This window comes from Choloepus didactylus, chromosome 14 (assembly GCF_015220235.1).
Source record: "Choloepus didactylus isolate mChoDid1 chromosome 14, mChoDid1.pri, whole genome shotgun sequence".
In the NCBI taxonomy this organism is placed as follows: Eukaryota; Metazoa; Chordata; class Mammalia; order Pilosa; family Megalonychidae; genus Choloepus; species Choloepus didactylus.
Window position 1 is genome coordinate 57,464,676 of NC_051320.1, and position 22,446 is coordinate 57,487,121.

At 41.5% G+C, this 22,446-nt stretch overlaps 1 protein-coding gene across 4 annotated transcripts in view; it reads left to right on the plus strand.

Annotated features, from left to right (window-relative positions):
- Positions 1 to 22,446, plus strand: part of GRHL2 (grainyhead like transcription factor 2) — a 244,470-nt gene that overhangs the window by 143,329 nt on the left and 78,695 nt on the right. For all 4 annotated transcript variants that reach the window (XM_037802653.1, XM_037802650.1, XM_037802651.1 and 1 more), the window contains exons 10-13: positions 2,187 to 2,274; positions 2,764 to 2,903; positions 7,307 to 7,338; positions 18,234 to 18,328. In XM_037802653.1, coding sequence (XP_037658581.1) covers positions 2,187 to 2,274; positions 2,764 to 2,903; positions 7,307 to 7,338; positions 18,234 to 18,328 — 355 coding nt within the window. The remainder of the gene's footprint in view (positions 1 to 2,186; positions 2,275 to 2,763; positions 2,904 to 7,306; positions 7,339 to 18,233; positions 18,329 to 22,446) is intronic.

Sequence of the window (22,446 nt, forward strand, 5' to 3'; positions counted from 1 at the left end):
CTTTTCCTCATAGAGATAACGCAAAGTAAAACACTAATTCAGAAATAAAATTGCTTGACAAACCTTGCTATGTGTCTTGAGTAAGTTGGCAATTTATGTAAGTAGGTAATAAAAAGATCCACATTTCTATATTTATGAAATGCCTTGTTGAGCTCCAAACACATAGAAAAACATGCCTTATGTGGACCCAAACAAAATGCAATAGCAGTTCCCATTATGCACTTTGGTGTTTTGGAGAGCCTTTTGTTTATATTCCACATCCTTCTGAACAAAATGAAGTCTGTGCATTTAACACTTTATTTTGTGAAAATATTTCATGTAATCTAGATACTTACAAAAACTCTATAAAACCTTGGTATATTTTTCATATTGGTAGAAATCAGATTATCTTAAAAAGAGTTGCCTTTTTTCTATATTTGTCTATATTTTATCTCTCCCTTGTTATGAATTTTCATGGTCTCTAAGTATTGAGAACGATTTAAAACTTCAAGTGAAGCACTATAAAATAATTATTCCCTTTAGCAGCCAGAAGTTTTTGATGTATAAAGTACATATTCAAATTATCTGGTTAAAAATAAAATAGTTGTTCAAATCTTATCTATGGAAAGCTCTTAGTGCTCACCTGGCTTGGAGTGAGTGCCATGTAAGTATTAGCTATTACTACTCACCCTTCAAGAACTGGCTTGAAAGCCATTTCCTTTATGATGCCCTCTTTGACCACAAATCCCCATTATATTATGTTTTGCCTCACCTTGGCCAGAATTAGAATTCTGCTTTTAAAAATAAATTGCCGATTTGACAAGCAAAATTATGTTTCATGTTGTTTTAACCTTTACTGTATATCTATCTCTCTATATATATACAAACATACATATATACACACGTACACGCGCACAACTCTTGCCCCTTTTCCAACAGTATGTTAGTTGGTGTCATGATTTTGAATCATTATATATTAAGAACTTAACACTTTATGTGATATTTTATTGCAAATATTTTCATCAGTGAGTCTTGCTTTTTAATTTTATTGATTTTTTTTCTGTTTTGCATACAGAAGCATTAAATTTTTATATTGTCAATCCTTTCTCTTTGTGTGTGTTTGTGTGTGTTGGTGTGATTTGGGGGCAGTTTTTAAGGGCTTTTAGAGAGTCATGGACCAGCTTGTGCTTCGCTACTCCTTAAATATGCAAAGGCCACAGCTGTAAACATGGATGTGAAACATGGGGGAGACGCTTAGGCTGGGGTGTAGATATGGACCCTTGTCGAGAGGCACGGGAGCAGATGAATTCCCCCAGTGCAGAAAGAAGGGAGAGAGAAAAGAAAAGGAAAACCTTGTTGGAACATCTGTATTTGGGGACAGAAAAAAGGAAAATAGGGTAGCAAAGCTGATAGAAAGTAGTGTTCAAAGAGAGAAGAAGATAATTAGGGATTCATCAAAGGCCAAGAAGGAAAGGGATACAAAGCAGATGGTCAACTGATTAATAGGATAGGATTTGACAATTCGACAAGAGAAGCCAATGAAAAAGTCAGATTACAAGGAACGGGAGAGCAAAAAGGAGGTGAATACGCCACACATTTTCCTGTTTGGTCAACTGAGCACCATCTCTAAGAACACAGGAAAATAGTAAAACAAAAACAAAAGTCGCACTTAGATGTACAGAATGATCCTACATTCTTTGTAGTTTTCTCAGGCTCTCCTTCATTTCCACCACTGTAATGATACATAAAAGTCCTGTAACAATGACTGAAAGAAAAACTTTAAAGGGAATTCACACTCAACATTAATGCCTTCTCCATGCTTTGGAATGATGTTAATGAGTCAATGTGTCATCTTATGACATTTTATTATAATCACTTAAGTTACTTAACCTGAGATAGGGAAATGGGTCTAGTATTTCTGTATGGATTCAAAACGGAATATGCAAGAGATGTATCTTAGGGAAGATACCAAAAATGGTGAAAATCTGGGAGAGGTGGTATTACTCAGAGGTCACAAGTAAAGTGTAGACTAATGATCAGTCTCTGCTCTCAGAGCCGAGTCCTGACCTCGCTGGAGGGATGGAAATGGCCTGGTCTCATCCCCTCCTCCTGTTTTGTCTCATGTCCCAGTGACTTGTGTGCTGACAGTATCTCTGCGAGCTTTGATAACATGCCTGGCGTTGTTTGCATTTGTTTTTCTCTGTCAGGGAGCAGAAAGAAAAATCCGAGATGAAGAGAGGAAGCAGAACAGGAAGAAAGGGAAAGGCCAGGCCTCGCAAACCCAGTGCAACAACTGTGAGTTTCAGGGAAACTGGTTTCCCCTCTAGGGGATGTCCTCTGGCTGGGCGGGGTCCGCTGGAGGGCAGACGGGAAGAAGTTGAGTTGCAGGTTAAACTGTGAACGTGCAAGGCATGGCTTGCTTTTCCCTGACACCGGAGACTGGCTGAACTGTCCCCGTGAAAAGCAAGCACATAGAAGCACATGATCACAGAGTGTTTGAGCTGGGAGGGACTGGGCAATATCATGGAGACCAGCATCCTTCTTAGACAGACAAGCCAGGGCACACAGAGGCACAGGAGGGCTCAAAAGCGCTCACGTGCAGCCCAGGCCCTTCTGTTAGTATGGCAGTGGCACGTGGAGGGCTTTTACAACATGTCTACATCTATGATAATTGGAAAGTTTCATTGGAGAAAATCATGAACTTCAGCAAAGAGGAGGGCTTGCAGTTGAGGTTTCTCAGTCATGCGTATCCCTCCTATTAATGGGTTTTGTGATCACATTCAGCTTCTGATGGGAAGTTGGCTGCAATACCTTTACAGAAGAAGAGTGACATCACCTACTTCAAAACGATGCCAGATCTGCACTCGCAGCCTGTTCTCTTCATACCCGATGTTCACTTTGCAAACCTTCAGAGGACAGGACAGGTATGGCCAACTGCCAACTTCCACCTTCTATCCATCCTCTGGGAGGTAGAGCTTTAAGGCAGAATCACTTCTGGCAGTGTTGACCTTAAAATAAAAGCTGACATTCCATTCATTTGGCAAAAAGTCAAGGTGGTTCCCTATAGAAAATGTATTTTTATGGAAGGGAATATCTCTGGAGAAGAAAAACTTAACTAAGGGCAAGAAAAGACTGAGCTGAATTACTGAGGTGTTGACAAAGCAATGAAAGAGGAAGAAGGCTGATAGCTGGTAAGAAGTTTTGTTTTGTTAGCATTGTCATGCGGGATTAGCCTAATGCAATTGAGCTCCGCCTAATGGCGGGAACTTGAGGTGTGTCTATAGCTTTGTAAAGTTGCACTAGGGGAAAATATTTGGATTAATAAAACTCCATCAACATTTTTCTCTTAGAAGATTAACGATTACCATTGAATAGGTACATCATTTCACACCAAGAGAAAAATGAGCCTCTTAACAATTCGTTTTCTAGGTATAGCTTCAAGTGAAAGTGCTAATATTACAATAACATACAATAACATAAATGTCCAATTATGTTGGTTCAATTTGATAGAATATTATGTATCTATTAAAATTATAATTATGGAGACAATGTAGCAACAAGGAAACTAGTTATGATAATGTTCAGTGAAAAAAATAGGAAAATACCAATTTGTGTCTATAATATTCATCCAAGTATATATCATAACACTTGATGGGTAGGATTATGAGATATAGATGATTTTTTTTCTTTTAGTAATACCTTTAGTGTTACTTCTTTTATGTGATAAATTAAAATTGTATGGAAAAAGAAGAAAATAATTATTTCCCTAGTATTAGCCAGAATTGACTTTCACCAAACCAACTGGGTTTTAATGACTCTTGCATTGGCTAGTTTGTTTTAAATCTAAAGTCCTTTGGGGAAAGGTCTGTTTTGAAAAATAAGTGCGTAATGGCATACTCAAGTTTTTCTTCTATTCTAAGTGTTCAGACACTCACTGGAATTGACCTTACTCTAGAAGGAGAAATCATAATTGGCTTTATTTTCTCTTTCTTGAGGAGATTTTGTCCCATAGTGTTTGCTGTCTTGTTTCGTTACATGTATGGGACAAAGCAGTTTTATCAACAGGGCTTTTTTGTTGTTGCTCATGGCACAACCTGGTAACAAAATATCCAAACCTTTTTCTTAGCACACACTTCCATTAAGAACTAATTTAACATTTCCACCTTGTCCTTCTTGTTTGATAGGAACAATGATACTTGGGGAAAAGGAAACATTTTATGATTTTTTAAGACATAACTGTCAGCACCCAATTTTTTTTTTTTTTTTCCAATTCCCAAGAACATGCTGGTTGATTTGTGTATTCAGTCTTTGCTACATGGGATTTTATGGAGGTCGGGTTTCCATACCTTTCAGAAGAGGGGGTAATTGAATTAAATTGTTCTTATTGCTTACTGATATGATTGACATCAGCTGCGAGTCAAAACTGACAGCTTGACCTGTTCCCTTGCCAAGATTTCTCTGAACTATACAAAGCTGTAAATGAATCTAAAGAGGACAAGGGGACCAATGTCGCTGCTTCTGAGCCTTCTGCCCTCATTTACCCCCTCCCTGTCCTGAGCATGACTCCTAGCCTGTCACTTAATCAGAAGGAAAAGTGTAGCCTTTATAGCTTGTTGTTTGCAGCAGTTGCAAAGCAGAGCAATCAGCATCCCTTGGGCAATGGATGAAGGCACCGCCTGTACAGTTAAATCCTTGGCTATCAGGCAGCCACCCTTACAGACCCCGAGGTGTCCCCCATAGCTGCAGGCTCCAAGTTAAGGGGGTCAGCGAAGGAGCCTGCCCTGAGCTTCTGACAACAAAGAAACACACTCAGCTGTGCTCAAGGACAACCTGTGAATATCCTGAGGCTGATCAACTTGCTCAGCAGAGGGAAAGGCACTGCTTGGGTCTCTAACAAGGCTGTCTTTTCTTAAGAAAGCTAGAAGTCTGGAATATTACCCAGAGGTAAGAATGATTGAAAAAGAGGAGGAAAGACCGCATGCAGTGCTCTGGTGCTAGAAGTCGGGATGGGGCATGGACTGGCTGACTTTGACATGCAAAATAGAAGCCAGGTCATTAGATGGATGGTTTTTCCATAAGGGGGTGGGGCAAGCGATAGTGTACAGCTCAGGCCCCTGCTGCAGGCATTGAGCCCTGCTGAGGTCTGCCACAGCGCAGCTCTGCACAACTGCAGAACAAGCAGCCCTCCAGTTCTCACTGTCAGCAAGACACCCCCCTGAGCCATGCTGAAGGCACATCAACTGGGGACAGTGGTTCCTTTTCTCCAAGGGCACGGGGCAGGGAATCAGTGTTTTCAATGTCAGCCCATGTGTACACCCTCTGCCCCACTGTTATCTCATTGATTCCCATGTGGATCAGAATTATTCAGAGAATTATCAAAAATTATTATGAGGAAATGAACCCAATGTGCAGGCACTATGGAGACCTTTGGTCTCTCTCTCATATTAAAGCCCTGATGTTGACCACTGCTTGTGTCTGGGAGGCCCTTAAAAAGCCAAGCAATAAGGGAACTTGGGGAAAACCATGGGATGCAGAACCATTATTTTTAGGTAATGAATACTTTGCAAGTATCAGCCTTCCTCAAAGCATCTGAGCACCAGAGAGGGCACCAGTCCTCCCTCACACACTCAACAACAGTTTCTCAAATTGTGCTTTGTAAACAGTCTTCACCCAAATCACATGGATTTCTTGATAAGAATTCAGATTCCCAAGTTGCACTCCAGGCCTTTTGAATTAAAATCTCTGAAGTAGAGCCTAGGAATTTGTATTTATGATAAGGACTCCAGATTTTTTAAATGCAGAAATATCATCTAAAAATTAAGTCAGTGCAATGAGCCAGGCAGCAAACAAGGAAGAAACAGTGGCCATTATGTTAGAGGAAATGTCAGTGCAAGGACAGTGAGGGGCAGGGAAAGAGAGGCCATTTAGGATGGCTTCCACCTTGTGTCACCAACCAACTTTGCAGAGAGCTGTCTGTAACACTGCCAGGCATTCAGGCAGGGCAAATGCGTTACACTACATTGAAAGAAACAAGCTAAAAACCAGCCAGCATCAGTTGTGTTGTGTGGCTAGTGCTGTGACAAAGGCTCATTTACTTCTATGGGCCCCTCCCTCTCACAGTGACACATGCTGATGATGCCATACTGAAATGTGGGGGGTGAGAAACAACTTACCTTCATTCGTACTGTTTGAGAAGAAACAAAGTATATAGTAAAACAATAGACATTTAAAAAAAAATTAAAGTTCTGAGTTAATGACTAGAATGACTCATTCCCAGAGAGTTCCAGGTAACCAGAGTTTTGTTATATAACCAGGTCTAGGCTTGGCCGCCTCCCAGGAGCTGTCAGAAGCCTTTGAGGAAGTTTGTGGGGTAGACATAGGTCTAGGCCCAGCTGTTTCTCTTCCAGGCTACTCGGGTGGGGACAGTGACTAAATGCACTAGAATCAGAGGCTACTTTTGAAGTTAATATGCAAAAGTATGCTAAGGATCCAGATACTGTTCTTTACCCAAAGGAAAATGGTCCTGAAGCACAGAAGAGAAAGTTCACAGAGCAGCAATTAATTTTTAGGAATCACTGGGCCAAGAGGTCCTATGTACAAAGCAGATCCTCTCTGGATTCCTCCCATAGACAGTTTCATACCAAAGTAAACAAAAATAATCAAGAATGTTTCATAATTTCTTTAAATTTGTGTGTCTGATTTTAATTCTGATCCTGTCTGCTGCCCCACTGACCATCTTAACAAGTATGTCCTTAAAGATACCTCTGGCTAGAAACACCTAGAACCAAAGGACCTTTTCCCACCTGAAGAGAGCTGAATCCTAAATTTCCGTGGTTGCAGAATGCCAGGATACCCCAGGGCCCAAATAGAGAGGCCTGGGGTCCCTATTGTACTGCCTTGGACCCTCTTGTTTCCCAGCCCCACCCCAGCAGCCCAGCATCAGCTCACCTATGGAGAATGAGATTTGTAACCCACAAGCCCTCGTTCCAGAGCCACCCTGCAAGTCAGAGCCTTTTTATACAGTGATTTTAGACCTTGCCAAAATATTTCCTTGATGTCAAAAGCAAGATTTGGCTTAGGGCCATAGGTAATCTGACTTTAGTTAGAAATAATCAGATTTCCAATTGTATTTCATTAAAATAATCCTAGGGAGAATGTGAGGAGGTTAAATTTGCATTTCCTTCCTTAGAAACACACAGCCTCATTTAGCAGTTTTGTTTTGTGTCTTTTAGGAGACAGTGTTTACTTTGGGAAAGTGTATGTATCATGCAGTCTATTTCCATTTCTTGTCTCTTACCTACAGTAAGCCTATTGTTTTGTTCCACAGGTGTATTACAACACAGATGATGAACGAGAAGGGTAAGACACTCAGTTCTTTGATTTAAACATTCAAAGTCTGTTCTTGCCAGTAGGAATGGCTCTCCAGTACTGAGTTACCCCAGGCAAGCAGAGGGACCTTCATCTCAGCTCATGATTTAGAGCTGAGAAAAGCTTGATTCTGGGGACTGTTTGGGAGGGAGCCTGAGAGATACCCTTCTCCTTCCATGCCTCTCTTTCTTCCCTCTTTATTCTAATCATCTGCCTTTGAATAACTAGCTAGTTTTCTAAGTGACTCATGTCTTCAATCCCGTCTTTCCACAATAATCCAGTTATTGAAATCTTCCTGATAAGCCCATCCCACCCTTGTTTGGCCCCAAAACACGATCAAGCTGAGGTTGAGGGAAAAGCCAAGAAATCAGACAGCCACTTCAGATACCACTTGGGCCACACACACATACCTCTTGCAGCACCCCCAACTCTGGGAGGTGGGTCGGTCCGGTGGGTCAGCGGTGAGGCTAGTTGGGATGGGAGATGGGAAGGCTTGGGAACCTTTTCACTCTCCTAAAGGATTGTAGGTGAGCGAAGGTTTCGATGAGACCATCGAAGGCTCCCAATGTCTTCCACATCACGACTCTGTAACAGCGAAGGGAAATGTTTTCTGTCTTTCCACTGAATACATGTCCAGCTGAACCTGGTCCTGTAGTTTTTTAGGAGTGGCCAAATCTTCAGAGTGCTTTCTATCATTAACTTATTTTATAGACTCACACAATTTTAGAGGACAAAAGGGACCTTCAAGGTAATTTAGCTGCATCTCCCTCCAAGGTAATGTAACACATATACCATATCCTTGACAAGTGGTCAGCCAGCTTCTACTCGAATATTTCCAGTGATGGGGAGCTCACTGTACATGAGATAGCTCATCCCATTGTTGGACAACTCCAGTTCTCAGAAAGTTGTTTTATCTTGAGCTGACATCTACCTTCTTTTGACTTCTACTCATTGTCTCTAGTCTTCTTTCTGGATGTCTCCTCTTTGCTCCGTCATTCAAATATCCCTTTTCTTCCTGCAGCTGTTCTTGGTAAAACAGAATTTTTCTACCCTTTTGTAGCTTAATCCCCCTTCAAGGGCTATCACCCAGTTTAGTTATAGTCCCCTAAAAATTGAATCTCAGAAATAAACATGTATTTTGAACCACACAAGTTGCAGGTTATATTGGGATCATTTCTTCTTATGACATGAATGCTATTACTCTCTTAAAACAAACTAAAACTATATTCCTTTTTCAATATCTACTCTGTGCTCTTGATTTGCATTCCATTTATATGGCTAATTAAAATCCTCAGATCATTTTTTTTCAAACTGTAGTCAAGCCAGGGTGTCCCTGTTCTTCTGTAATTAGTATCTCCTCTTGTAAAGCATTTCAGAGTTGCTGCATGACATAGATGAAGTAGATGTTGCTGGGCCACTTCCTAGAACAGGAGTCAGCAGACTATAGCCCATGCATCAAATGTGGCTCACCACCTGTTTTGTATCATCTGCAAGCCATGACTTGTTTTTTCACTTTTAAGTGGTTGAAAAAATTCAAAATAAGAATAGTTTTGGAAGACAAATGAACATTATATAAAATTTCAGTGTTCATAAATAAACATAGCCACATTCATTCATTTATATATCGTCTATGGTTTCTTTGGTGCTACAGCAGCAGAGTTGAATAGTTGTGGCAGAGACTGTATGGCTTGCAAAGCCTAAAACATTTAGTATCTGGCCCTTTACAGAAAAGTTTGCCATCGCCTGTCTTACAGGGGCAGAATCTTGTCTAAGACCCAGATACTCGTCCTACTGTCTGATCCCTAGGTTTTACCAGCTTGAGTTCTAAACATTCTAAACCTAATTAGATTGTTCTTCCTATCTTGGCACATAAATGATGTATTTCCAGTGGCTGGAACAGAAAAGATCATTGCTCTCAATTTTGATCTTTTATTGGCATATTTTACAAGGGACAGTGTGGTGTCATGGAGAGAACATTTTTCCTGAGAGTAGTCAGCCCAAGTTCTACTCCCAGGCTGCCACTGACCACCGTGAAGCCTTGGGCAAGCTCCTTGACCTCTGGGCTTTGGTTCCTCAATTATAAAATGAGGCCTTTATATAAGGTGGTCTGAGATCCCACCTAGCACTAACATTTTATTATTTGAATGTGGAAACTTAGTATTTTATGAGTGAAAAGTGTCTGAGAATCTGAAATGCAACTTGCTGTGCGGACTACATTTGTAACTTCATCCTAAACTGTCCTTCCTTATAAGTGAGCTACATTTAGGTGGTCAGTTGACCTACTCGTAATTCCTTTGTCTTGGCCTCCCTCTAAGAACTCCTGCTGCTACTGTATAAAGAATCACGAGACCTGGCACCCAAGTTTCTTACTCTTACATATTTGAGCAATGATGGATGGCCTCAGAGCCTCAGTGTCGATGCATAGTAGGTGCTTGGCAATTGTTATATCTAAAGGTAATAATTAATATTCACTGGGCACCTTGTGCTTGACACCATACTAAGTGCTTTATATGCATTTTCTCAAATAATTCTCCCAAATTCCCTATGGGTAAGATGCTGTTATTACCTCCACTTACCCCCACTTTCCAATGAGGAGACTGAGGCTGGTAAATGACAGAGGTAGGATTTGAACCTGGGTTGAGCTGCACTCCTCATTACCTGCTTTTAGCCATTGTGCCCTATTGCCTAACCTTAATTCTTGGCCTGTGGCTGCAAAGGAGGCATCTGAGAGACAGCCCTTCATTGTGATAGCTTTCTGGTCTTCACAGAGGCATCCCTTAGACCCAGATTCTGACAAGCCTAGATGAGTGACCTGGCAGAGGGGATCAGACCTGAGGCCACCTATTGTCCAGCCCTGAGGAGCTCCACCTTTACTGGCATTTGCACCAGCCAGCGTCAGGACTTCTCTCTGGCCAGGTTCTTCCCTCTCCTTGTCTGACATCATCGCACTCTAAATGGAGTGTTTTAGAGAGTCATGCAGACAACAATCAGCTGGAGACAGCCCGGCCGAGGCGTATGAGAACCCCTCTTATGGCAACTCCAGAGTCAAAGATTTGTTCAGGAGTAGAAGAGTTTTTCTGCTTGAAGTGCCAGCAAACCTGAATGCAGTTAGGGAAATTAGAGAAAATTAAGATGAGGTGGAGATGGGCGCAATCATAGCCAATATCTGAACTGAACAAAAAGAGAAGCCCTGATGTGTTCCTGCCTCCTTGTCTAATGATAAAGTGAGCTTCGGGGGTGACTTCTGTTGCTGAATTTGGGGATCTGCATACCCCATGCAGGTTTGTTGACTCTCTCCATTGCCAGTCCTGTGTACAACAGTTAGATACAGAGGCTTTTGAACAGCAGTTCTCAAAAGCAGATCTTTTGCCACACATTGGAATCAGCTGATGAATTAAAAACACTTCCGCACAGGTCCCTCCCCCAGGGGTTTTGATTCAGTTGGTTTGGGGTGCAGCTCAGGCATAGGGATTGTATTTTAAGCCCCCAAGTGAGTCTAATGTGCAGCAGAGTTTGAAAACCAGTGCTCCAGAGCCAGTCAGACTTGGGTGTGAATTTGGCTTTGACTTTACAAGCTTTCAGAGCCTCAGTTTCCTCATCTAAAATAGCAGAATAATAATGCCTGCCTGAAAGAATTATAAGTATCAGTATACAAAATGTCCTGACACTTAGAAGGTGCATTAAAAGAATCACAGCTATTGTTAGTATTAAGGCTCCCCTTAAGGCCTGGAATAAATGATACTTAATTGGGAGATGGAAGGGAGGGAGATAGAGAAGAAAGGAAAGAACAAGCCAAACAGAAGCATAGTTTCTGCAGAGCAGGTTCCTTACCCTGGGGTTCATATTTGGCTTTCATAGGAAGAAGGGAGGGCATCAAAACCCTGAAGTAATATGCAAATTGATATGCAGATGTTTTGATGGTGAGAAGTTGTATTTCCCTTATTTCTGGGCATCTGATCGCCATCAGACTGCTGGTTCTGGAGAAACCCCTCTTGCCTTGATCTTCTGACCACTGAGGTGCCCCCTGTTTCAGCCTGCAGCAAAGTCACTTAAATCCAGCAGCTCTGTGACTTCCACCTTGCATTTGGGGCACATGATTCCTGAGCAAGACCAGGCATTCCTGTGTCTGGAGGACATTGTTTCTCTCCAAAGTCTTGCCATGGGATGCTGCCTGAAACCATTAAAACTCAGTCCCCTCCAAGAATTGTTCTTCTCACCTTGCTTCTTTTCAAAGGCACACTACCATCTATCTCCCTTGGAGCCACCTTGTGTAATCTCTTCAAAGACTGAGGCTTTAGAGAAAAACAAAATCCAGGAGGATGCAAACCTTTGGCAGGCCAGCCCTGTAGGCCCTACCCCAGTTAGAGTCTGGTCTCCAAAGTGGCTTTATGCATCAGGCCCTGAGTGTCTCCAGAAGGCTCCTCCCTCCCCTGCCTCCTGCAAGAGGAGGGTCCTGTAGATGCTGTGAGATGGGAACCCTGAGCTCAGTTATGGTGTGCTGAAGAAAAAGGCAGCTTGGACTGCTCAGGTAGAATCCAATGCTTTTTAGGAAAGTAAAAGGTTATTAACCTATCAACAGTTGAGTGCATTTAACAAAAATAATATTAAACCTAAAGGTAATCATTAGGAGTTTTGATGGGATAACAAAATAAGATTCTAGAATTCTGTACTATTTCTCTTGACAGAGCAATTTCCCACAGAACCAAGCACTTTCCTTTGATCATGTTCTCAGGAATGCCAAGCAAACCATGAACTGTAGGGTATGTGAGGTATGTTTTACCAAATATTCATGAATATAAGGTGACTAAAAATATGGGGCAATTCCCCCAATTTCCCAAAGAGAAGATGAACACATAAGTTAAAGCTTTGGGGCCAATTGGAATAGATAAACCTTTATGGATATAGCCAAAAGAATCAGTGATCTACTGATACTTATTTTGTTAATTTAATTACACATACGTTTAAAGAACTATATGTTATAAAATTTAGAAGCATCTGTCACATTTTATGAAACATTTGTTCAAATTCTTCACAATTCATCTTCAACTTCAATGTCTTTTTCATCACAAGAGTCACTTTTTGCACTCTCTCACACTGTTGATCAGGGTGATTCTTTATCGTCAAAGTTGTTCCAGATACAGCACTTTTGAAATCCATATATATGAAGTTGTCCTTGGAAATTTTATCCCAAGCCACAAATATTGACTCTCATAACATTAGAAAAAGATGGTTACTTAAATGATTGTCATAATGTTGTTTGCCCTTTTTTCTTTATTATGTTTTTAATTAAACTTTTAAGATAATTATAGATTCACATGTGGTTGGAAGAAGTCTCCCTTTTTTAAATGATTGGTTTTTATTTTTTACTTTTAGATACTGCATTTAAAAATCCATCCAGTAATACTCAAATCTACATCAGATATGCAAGGGAGGTTTTATATAATGTTTGAAGATGTGAAAACCATTTTCACCATCCCTCAGAATCACAGGTTTTCAGTTTTTTACATCAGTGCCAGTTCTTCTTGCTGATATATGCTAGTTTATCATTTTTCAAATGGGAAGATTTAAACTTAAGACACTTAAAACTGAGCCCTACCTCCTTTTATAAATTTAACCTGTATTTACCCTTTCTGTTGCTTTTCATTCTTTCCTTATTTCTCTGTTTCTGTTTGGGATCCTTTTCCTACTCCCTGAAGAACTCTGTTTAGTGTTTCTTCTGTTGTGAAAGTGCTGGAAAAGAATTCTCTCAGTTTGTTGGTTGGTTGTAAATGCCTTTATTTTGTAACCACTTTTGTAGGGTATTTTTGCTAGATATAGAATTCCAGGTTGGCAGTAATTTTCTTTCAGTTTTGGTTTCCATCATTTCTGTTGAGAAGTCAGCTGTCCGTGTTGTTGCTCCTTTGGATGTAGTATTTCTTTTTCTTTTTTCTTTTTTATCCCCTCTGCTTTAAAAATTTTCTCTTTCTCTCTTTGTTTTTCAGAAGTTTTACTATGATGTTCCTAGGTGTATTTTTCTTTGTATTTATTCCTGCTTAGCATTTCATAGCACTTCTTGAATCTGCGGGTTGATCTCTTTTTCAGTTTTGGAATATTTTGAGCTGCTATCTCTTCAAGTATTGCTTCTTCTCTATTTGCACTTTCCATTCCTTTGAGGCTCTGATTAAATGTATATTAGAACCACTTATTGTGTCCCTTATGTCTCTTTCCTCACCATTCTTCAGTCTGGATATTTTCTACTAAACTCACTTTCAAATGTGAATCCACTGATCCTTTCAAATCATCTCTCCTGCTGGGTCCAATCTACTGTTAAATTCATCTACTGAGTTCTTAATTTCAGTTATTTTTTTTTTTTTTGCATTTTAAAATTCTAGACTTTCCACTTAGTTGGTTTATTTTTTTTTAATAGATTCCAATTCTGTCTTGACTTTTATTTTCTTGAGCACACTAATAATTTTAAAATCTATATCTGATAACTCATAATTGTGTTATAACTGTGTTATGTATGGGTTTGTTTCTATTGTCTGTTCCTTCTGATGGCCCTATTTATTGGTATAGATGATAAATGTTGAGTGAATGATAAACATTGTATATAAAAATATATTTAGGGCTCTGGGTGACCTTATTTTTCTTTTAGGAAGGCTTTCCCTATTCTTTGGTGTATGGCCTGAATGGGTACAGATCACCATAATCAAGTCAGGGACAGAGTTGAACCAAGGCTGGCTGGGTGACAGTTTTTATTAGTCTCAGTCTACCTTTGGTTCATCCTAACTCCTGGGATGTAGCTCTGAGGGACTGACTGACTTAGGACTGTCTTCCTTGGTGAGTTCTGAAATCCAATTTTTGTTTCCTTGGCATGGCAAAACTGCCAAAACCTCCTCAATGATTTTCAAGTGATTTCTGCTCAACTTCTTGGTCTCTTGCCCTACACAACTTAAGAATTTGGCACATACCTCAAAAGGAAAACCCACAGTGTCCATCTCACTTCTCTCTGCCTCTCTGCTGTCTAGAATTTTGGCTGTAAGTTCTAGGTACCTTTGCAGCCCTGAACTCCAAGTTTTGTTTCTCTAACACTGTGAGATTACCAAAAGCTATGCAAGTTTCTTTGCCCTTAGTGTGTACCTCTGCTGGGATTTCATCTTCTACTCCCTACCTCCCATCCACGAATTGGCAAAAGCTTTGAGATGAAACATGGCTCACATTATCAGCTCACCTCTTTACAATTTGCTTTTATTTGCATTAGTCCCTCAAGTTCTGTTTGCTTCAACAGCGCTCCAATACCTTTAGTTAGATTGCTTTTTTTTTTTTTTTTAATGCCATTTTTCAAGCTACTCTTGGCTTCAACATTGGTCTGCCACAAGCTACTTCATCTTAGCTGGAAGTAGAAATATCTATATTGCCTTTTAAAATGACCTTTCAGAGATATATTAACCTAGTAGTCTATTACTTGCAATTATGAAGTTGTAACTGTAGGGATAGTTACTAAATCTATGCTGATTTTTAAAAACTGATTCTGTCAGGTGAATTTTATAAGTACTTCAACCTAGTATTCATTACAGTCATTTTGGGATGATGGGTTCTTCTCCTAAAGAGTAATTTGTTGTTTAAAATAAAATAATTGAGATCCTACTCCATAATAAGAGATAGTAAAGACTTGAATATAAGATGACCTCCTCTTTTCTGAGGCTAACATGGGAGGGAAAACACAATTTATTTAGGACATACATGGTGTTTTAGTTTCCTAGCTACTAAAACAAATAATATACAGTGGTTTGGCTTAAAAACAGGAATTTATTGGCTCATGGTTTTGAAGCCATGAGAAGTCCAAAATCCAGGCATCAGCAAGGCAGTACTTTCTCCCGGAAGACTGGCATTCTGGTGCTGGCTGCCTGTGGTCCTTGGGTCCTTGGCCTTTCCCACACATGGCAATGCATATGGCGGTGTCTTGTCCTTCTCTTCCCAGGTTCTGTTGGCTTCCAGCTTCTTTCTCTACAGCCTCTTTCCCGTGGCCATCTCTGTAAGGCCTCCAGTAATGGGTTTAAGACCCATCCTGATTCCTTTGGCCATACCTTAACTAAAAATAACATCTTCAAAAGGTCCCATTTACAATGGAGTCATACCTACAGGAATGGATTAAGATTAACAACTTGTCTTTCTGGGACACGTAACTCCAAGCCACACACATCGTAATTAGCATACATAGACCATAAGTGGAGTTGTAAAATAGACAAAATATTTCTCCATGGTGCCCAAAACCCACTGGTGCACTTATTTTTGGCACTTCCTCCTAGATACCCAGTGCCTAATGCAGGTCAGCCTGCCAGGTAGGATGCAACACTGCCTTTCCCAAGTATGGCCAGAGCCCCATGTTTCAGACCTGACTACCTTTCAATTGTTTTTCTGATGAAACTCAGTACTCCTTTATTTATACTTCAGAGACTTGCTTTCTCTGAGATTGATCCCACAGGGCAATGGCTGATACGCTGCAGAACCTGGAGTCATTTCACATATTAACCACCACATTGTGCCAGTGGGATAGAGATTGATGTAGCAGAGAAAATGCCTTTTCCTGTTTCCCAGTCCTTTTGTGGTACAATCTAGTGTAATTGGACTGGGCATCAAGAGACCTGAGATTTGTGCTCATTTCATCTATAAAATGGGGCTGTTATATCTTCCCTTCTTTTCTTTCCATGCTTTGAAAATAAACGAAACAGTTGAATTCAGTCCGTACAATTTTATTGACTGAGTTCATGGATTTGAAAGTGTGAAAAAGCATTTTTGAACTCCCAAGAGAAATGTAGTTTATCCAAGATGTTATTTTAATGACAAAGTTTGTCAAGGCTATTTGAGGGGAGTGTGATCAAAATCCAACAGAACTAGGAAAATATAAATAGAGCTTGCTTGGTGAGAAAAAGAAAATGATTAGTTTAGGTACCCTCATATATTATGAGAGAGTGTCTGGTGATATTTTAAGCTATTTACCCATTATTAAACTAATAGTCACTGTCACTGTGTTTGTTGATTTTCCAATCTTTTAGTCTTGAAGCTGTGGTCACTCTAGATCCAAGAATGTGACCGAATAACATGACTTGCTTTTATGACAAAATAGTGAGGGGAAGGCAGAAGGGACAGTGACCTGAAAACCAACTACTACCTTCAGTTGAGACTTGAGTTTGGGTTTTTCCTCTAGTTGTTTCCATAGTTTGACTTCCTATGGAATGAAATAATAGAATGCTGACTCTTAATGATGTTTCTCGTATCCTCACTTATCATCTCAGATTTTTTGAGAATCTTTTTTATAAATGTTCTCCCTCAAAGCAACCAGCCTGTTGCACTTAGTAGCTGAATTGCACTGCATAAGATACTTAACACATTGAACCTTAGTTTGGTCATCACTGAAATAGGGATAAATTGGTCCTTGCCTTCACTGGTTCATAGAGTATATATGAGATGAAAAGTGCTTTGTGAAAGATGGAGTCTTATTAAGGATTGATAGACATAACAGAAGCTCGACTTGAGAGTTAATAGTTTCTTAATGACAGTGACAGTTTAATGCCAACCAGGAGTTGTCTTTGGAGGCGGGTTTTGCACTCTCTTGGAAGCTTACCTGGGATTGATAAAATGTCAACCTCCCACGCAAGGAGCTTTACCAGTGTTAGTCCTTAAATTTGGTCAAAATGGTGGTTGGAAGTATTTACTCAGGTGTATATGGAAGCTCTGGCGTTTTTCAAATCTTTCATAATGTGTTATCATCACTGTATCTGACCTTAAATGGTGCTTATAATGAATGTATCAGACAACTTTGTGAGTGCTTTATGTATGTTAATTAATTTATGAACAACCCCATTTTAAAGATATGGAGACTAAGACTCAGGGAAGTTGGGTAACTTGCTCAAAATCCTATAGGAATTGTAAAGCAGAGATTTAAACCGAGGAAGTGTGGCCCCAGAGTTCATTCCTGAAAAACTCTGCTGTACTGCCTTGCTGGCATTGTTTTGTATGCCTGGCCCCAGGAATCCCCAGAAAGATTAAAGATTTCTAAAAATCTGCATCTACTCTCTTAAGGATTTGAAGAATAGAAAGACTCAATTCAGGAGCTTTTTCTCAGCATCAATGACTCCGTTCAGTGACAGTCCAATTTCTTCTCTAAGAGTCCCACCTTTCTCGGACTGCCCTGGAATGGGCAGGGGTTTTTCAAGGTCTTACAGAACTGGCTGAACTGACCCAATTGGGGGCATACAAGGGCTGCAGCATCAGGGACTTCCAGGAAAGGCACTGAAACTCTCTCCCTAGGGGGAGAAAAGGCCTGGCATCACAGGCCTGGGTCACCCAGGAACTTCCACCATTGCAGGCTCATCTGCTCCAAGCAGATGGAGAGGTAAAACAGCAGGAAATCAAGACAGCCTCACAGATGGGACCCAGCCAGGCGGGCCTGTGTCATTTCCAGAGTTTCCTGCTACATCTTAGGGAAGTGGGCTGATAAGAGATGGGCAGGGCACCCAGACCTCAGCTAGATGGGAGGGACTGATGTGACTTTAAGACCACCCAAGGCTTACTCCCACCTCCCCTTGGCCCTGATCTGAGCAGAAACACAGGGGATAGGTGCAGGATGGAATGGGTAAAACAAAGAAGGCTTGCGCTTGTGGATCCAGATTCAGCAATGGAGAATATGTCTTAGGTCCATGCTCTAAAAATACTGGAGTACATGTTTATTCTGCCTCAGATGGGATGACTTGGGACCTACAAGGGGGAGGAAGGAGATTGGTAAGTGGATCCAGATGTGCACAACAAGGGATGGTATAAATGAAGGAAAAAGATGGTTCAACACACAAACGTTTGTTTTGACACCTTGCATGCTTTACTTACCAATTTATGCTCCTCTTTTCTAGGAGCAGTATCCTTGTTAAACGGATGTTCAGGCCCATGGAAGAAGAATTTGGCCCAGCACCTTCTAAGCAGATCAAAGAAGAAGGGATAAAGCGAGGTACCTCTCCGTTTGTGGCACTCCCCTGGCATTGCTGAAGCTGTCTGCCCTCCCATCATGACTAGATGGGGCATTCCATACAGGAGAGCACAGCCCAGCCCAGGCCCCCGTGGTTCACTGCTGGCCGTCCTGCCAGGCAGCACAGGATCGTTCACACCTGCAGTCAGTCACTTATTCATACAACCAATACATATTGACCACTACTATATATCAGGCACTGTCCTAGATCCTGAGAATAAAGCTGCAAACAAGATGAAAATCCTTGCTCCCAGGAGCATGTACTCTATTGAGAGAGACAGATTATAAACAAAATGTGTAGTATGTGTAGCAGGAAACATAGATAGGAAATGTGTGTTTCTGTATTGGCGGGAGAGGGGCAGTGCAGGTCTCACTGAGATGACATTTGAATGGAAATGTGAAGAAAGTGAGGGAGTGAACCATGCTGGCATCTAGATGAAAAGCATCTCAGGCAGTGGGAAGAACATGTACCAAGGCCCTGAGAGGAAAGTGTGGCTGCCATGTTTGAGGAAAGAAAGAGGCCCATTGGGCATGGAGCTGGGTGAGGGAGGGAGGGCAGTGAGGCCAGGGGGAACCAATGGGGGAGCAGTTGCCTAGAGCCTTGCAGCACTTTCTGAGGGCTTTGGTTTTTCCTCTCCATTTGATTAGAAGGGATTGGGGTTTTGTGAGCAGAGGAGTAACAGATCTGAGATAATGAACAAGATCACTCAGGCTTTTCTGTTGAGAAGAGGCCGAAGGAGACGGGTGGAAGCAAGTAGACCCATCAGGAGACTCGTGAAGCAACCCAGGACATAGGTAAGGATGGTTCAAAGACTGTGGGAACAGCAGAGGTGGTGAGAAGACGTTGGCTCCCGGGGATATGCTGAAATGAAACCAAGAGCACTTGCCTGAGAAGTGGAAAAATGAAATTACTGTCAACTGAGATGGGGAAGAATGAACAGGAACAGGTTTTATGGGGAAAGGTCAGAAGTTCAGTTTTGGACCCATGAAGTTTGAGATGTCTATGTCAAGGAGGCAATTAGACATTTTGCCCTGGAGTTGAGTAAGAAAGTGTGGGCTGGCCTCTAGATGGTGTTTCAAGCCATGAGACTGGAAGAAATCACTAAGGAGAAGAGAGGAGAGGAGAAGAGAAGAGAAGGGCACCAAAGGCTCATCCCAGGCTACCAGCGTGAAGAGGTCAGTTTTGGATGAAGAACCAGCAAAGCAAACCAAGAAGGAAAGAAATGGTAGGAGGAAAACCAAGATAGTTCCTGGGAAACCGAGTGAAGAAAGTATGTCAGGCAGAAGGAGGGTCACCAGGTAAAGTGCTACTGCTTGTTGAAGGAAGCTGAGAAGGAGCAACGTGCAGACCACGGGTGACCTTAACAAGGATGTTCTGGAGTGGGGGGGGGGGTGGTGAGAGCCTGAATGGATGGGGTTTAGGAGAGAATGAGAAACAAAAAATAAGAGACAGAGAGTTTAAAGAATTATTACAATAGAAATAATAGTTAACGTTAAGTGCTAAGAGCCAATCACATTGTAATGTTTTACATGCTTTATCATTTCATTTCTACAACTCTTTGATTCTGTCCATTTCACAGCCAAGGAGCCTGATGACTTGGGAGTTATGTCATGTGTCTGAGGCCGTATAATATCAAATGCTAGTCCTTGACCAGGGTCACTCACCCTTGCTGGGTCTCAGTTTTAAACTCTATAAAATACGCATGCTAAAGTAGACCACTTTCATCTTGAAAATTCCATGACTGTCAGCTCTTGCCCCTCATCTGACCTGTTGTGTACTTACACCTCCTAAGAGGAGGTTGGCCTCTGAAATTAAGCACATTGACTCTGGAATCCAATTAATGGATTTGAGTGTCAGCCCTGCTATGTGTTGGATTTAAGTTCTTTAACATCTCTGATCCTTAATTTCTTTAGCTCCAAAATAACATTCCATCTCCTCTGTGCTTTTCAGGGCCCTCAAGGTTAAAGACAATCTTATTGCGCCTTTGTAGTGCGACAGTGTTGGAGAAGATCAGAGGCAGCTCACACTGGGGGTGGGGAGGGGCACTGTTGGAAGCATCATGGAGACCTGCTGAGCCAGCCCTAGATTGAAGGAAGGAGCGAGCGCCATTCAGCTGGTGGCTTCTCCTAATGAAGGAGCTAGTTTAGAGAGGTGCTGCCTCTCAGGTTTATCATTTCCTTCCAAGTACACAGAGAGACAGAGAGAGAGACAGAGAGAGCAATTGGGAGGGAGGGAGGAAGAGCAAAGAGCATGAAGACTTGCTACTATGGTAGAACCAATCGGTAGAATATTCCCCAGAACTCACAAGGAACAAAGCACTACCATCTGATGATGTCTGAGCCCTTCCCCAGCTAGGGAGCATTTCCTGCGTTGCTGAGAGCTGTGTGACCCTCTTTTCCTGCCTCCCTTACCTGCATCCCCCACTGCTCCCCAAGTGTCCAGTCTGGATCCTACTGCTTCAGCATCTGCCACTTGGTTCATCCCACTGAACTTGGTTTGGGGGCATGAGCCCACTGCCAGTCTCGGTTCTGACTGAAGACAACCACAAAGGTGTTTTCTTTCCTTCCTTGTAATGTTCATAAACCCACATTATTTGATGAAAGTTATCACTGCAGTGAGAGGCACAGGGAGCAAGTGGGGAGAGGCACAGAGGGTGCTGTGTTGGCACTATCTGTTGCTTTTATTTGGGTATTTCTTTTAGGTACAGGTTCTCTCTTGCTTTATAAACAGCAAAATCAGAAAATGACTGCCCTTGTAGAGCCCTGTGTTAGAGGATCTCTTACCATCCCTTGCTATTTAAACGGAAGTCGGCCTTGGGGCCCCCTCCATTTGGTCAGAGACGCAGACTCAGGCTTCTTAGAGCTAGAAGGGTCCCTGGGACTTCTGTCTGGGAGGCTGCATGACCGTCGCCTGGGGAACTTGTTACTGATGCTGATTCCCAGCTGTTACCCAACTCCTGAAGAGTGATTCAGTGGGACCAGAATGGAACCCCACGAACTGTATTTTCTAAAAGGTTGACTGATACCTGTAGGTTTGGGAACCACTGGTTTAATTTACCCCGTTTGTGGTATAGGTTAGGAAACTGAGTCTCAGAAAGGCAAGTGCCTGTTTCAAGTCCTGCTCTCATTTCTGGAGGACATTTGGGGCCTGTCCATGACTCTTTATTAACTTGAGAAGTTCACAGTCTTCTCCTTTGCTTTAAACAGTGACCTTATACACCTTAAGTAAATGTTTGGTTCTTTCCTTTGCCCTGGGAGAAATGGAATGAATATATTGACTCACCCGGCAGTGAGATGCAAGGTTTAAAAGAAACTCTGCTATGTATGTGACCATGATATCTCATAAGAACCAGCTATGGAGACTTATTCAATAGATTAATCTTACGCAAATAAATGAACCTGTTTTCTATGACATCACAACTTATGCATTTCTCACTAAGAAATGAACCATGAGTGTGTCAGTGTCTTACTCAGTGTTTCACTCCTACCCACGGCCCTGCTGTCTGAGAGGAAACTGTGTGGAGTGGCCATTTCCCCCCTTATCCTGCTGTAGCCAACACCAAGAGTTTGCAGAGAACTTGGTTATGTAGTACTGGACTTTTAATGAGTCAGATTACCATTTAAAGTATGCTCGCCATCTGCAGAGCTTGAAGTTTTGTTATTAATAAATTTGACTGTTTTTCCTGTTTGCTGTGATTTGTGTAGTGGTCAAGAGCATCCCCTCTGTTCCCTGCCTCTATCGGCTTCTTCCTTTACCTCTCTTTCCTTAGATTCTTTATCACCTGCCTTATAGGAATTAATACACGTAAAAGTTGTAAAACAAGTACTTAGCACCTAGTGAATGCTCTGTGTTCATTATAAGTATTATTTTTATTATTGTTCACCACAATCATGACTAGGTAAATAGTCTTTCAGAATGGAAATGCACATAAGTGCCTGAGTAGGGTTAATTCCATCAGCAGCCATGTAAATAAAGCTTTCAAAGATTTTCTCACTCCACAGACTGACTTTCGCATATCCCAGGGCATTTGAACTCCATTCCTGCATGCCTTGTATACCTTCTCCCTTTGAGTGGGCAGTTATATGGAAATCAGGAATCA